This window comes from Colossoma macropomum, unplaced genomic scaffold (assembly GCF_904425465.1).
Source record: "Colossoma macropomum unplaced genomic scaffold, Colossoma_macropomum, whole genome shotgun sequence".
In the NCBI taxonomy this organism is placed as follows: domain Eukaryota; kingdom Metazoa; phylum Chordata; class Actinopteri; order Characiformes; family Serrasalmidae; genus Colossoma; species Colossoma macropomum.
Genome location: NW_023494805.1, coordinates 16761849 through 16763060, shown reverse-complemented (window position 1 = coordinate 16763060; position 1212 = coordinate 16761849). Strand labels below are relative to the sequence as shown.

At 39.2% G+C, this 1212-nt stretch overlaps 1 gene segment (V, D, J or C); it reads right to left on the bottom strand.

Moving 5' to 3' along the window:
* Positions 1 to 423: 423 nt before the first annotated feature.
* LOC118826744 lies at positions 424 to 910 on the bottom strand (the record flags this gene model as incomplete). The annotated part of the segment is given in 2 exon segments: positions 424 to 710; positions 867 to 910. Coding segments are annotated over 2 exon segments (330 nt in total), but the record flags the coding sequence as incomplete, so codon positions are not given.
* Positions 911 to 1212: the final 302 nt, after the last annotated feature.

The following is a 1212-nucleotide window of genomic DNA, read 5'->3' as shown; positions in this document are numbered from 1 at the left end:
TGCATAAGTTGCACTTTTGTGAAGGCACCATTAATGCTGAGGAGTACATATGCATTTTGGAACAACATATGCTGCCATCTAGACAATGTCTTTTTCAGGGACATCTCTTCTTAAGCAAGAAAATACCAAGTCATGCCAAGCGCTGTGTGTCTCTTTTTCCATTGTGTTTATTTGGTTTGTGCTGCTGAGATATTTTGGTAATATTTTACAAAGTATTTCTACTTTCACTCAAGTACTGGAGCTGGGTTACATTGTTCATTTGTAGATCTTTACAAATGATTGACATCAAGAAGAAAGAAAAGCTCTTTGAGTGTAATAACAGCTCCCCCTCCTGAGAACAGCAAGACTCTACCTCAGTCATATGAAACAGTTTTTGTACAGTGTAGCTGCGTTTCCTGTCACTGTGGGCCTCACAGCACAGTAGTAGAGTGCAGAGTCTGATGCTGCAGCAGAGGAGATGATCAGATTCATTATTGTGTTGCTGTCTGTAGCATTCAGTCGTGGGAAAGGAGGGTTTGCATGGGTTACATCAGCTGATCCTGGAAATTTCAGCAGCAAGAACTCTGGTCTGGATCCAGGATACTGACGGTACCACTGCAGACTCTCCACACTAACCTCAAACTTGCAGGAGAGAGTAACTGTCTCATCTTCAAGAGCATGAACCTGTGTTTTGTTTTGCACTGGTGCTTTTGACTGTGCAGAACAGTTCCCTGTGAAGAAATAGAATAAAAATCACCCAAAACAACCTAATTAATCTCTGACATACTCAGATACATCACCACAAAGAAATAACAAAAATAACAACAAACACTTTAAGCACGCAAAGTGTATATTTGACAGATAGAAATGGAGTCAGCAACACTTACTTAGCATGATGATAAAGACAGTCAGAGAGCACAGAAACATCATGGTGGTTCCAGTGTTCAGATAATGAGGAGAGATTTGGTGCTACTGTTCAAGCATGTAAAGACTCCTCCTACATTTGTCAGTGGATCTGTTGTAAGAACAAAGTACTGGGCCTCTGACTGAATGTGCAGCACTGATAGACTTTAAATTTTTGCTGTGTCAACAGAAATCTAATCTCTTCAATATGTAAATAGAAACAAATACAAAAGCACATTATAAAAGCAAAAACAACAAGCATCAATATTGGGCAAAATGCATATAAGGAAATACAAACATGCAGAATTACTAACAGTCATCATTCCTTGA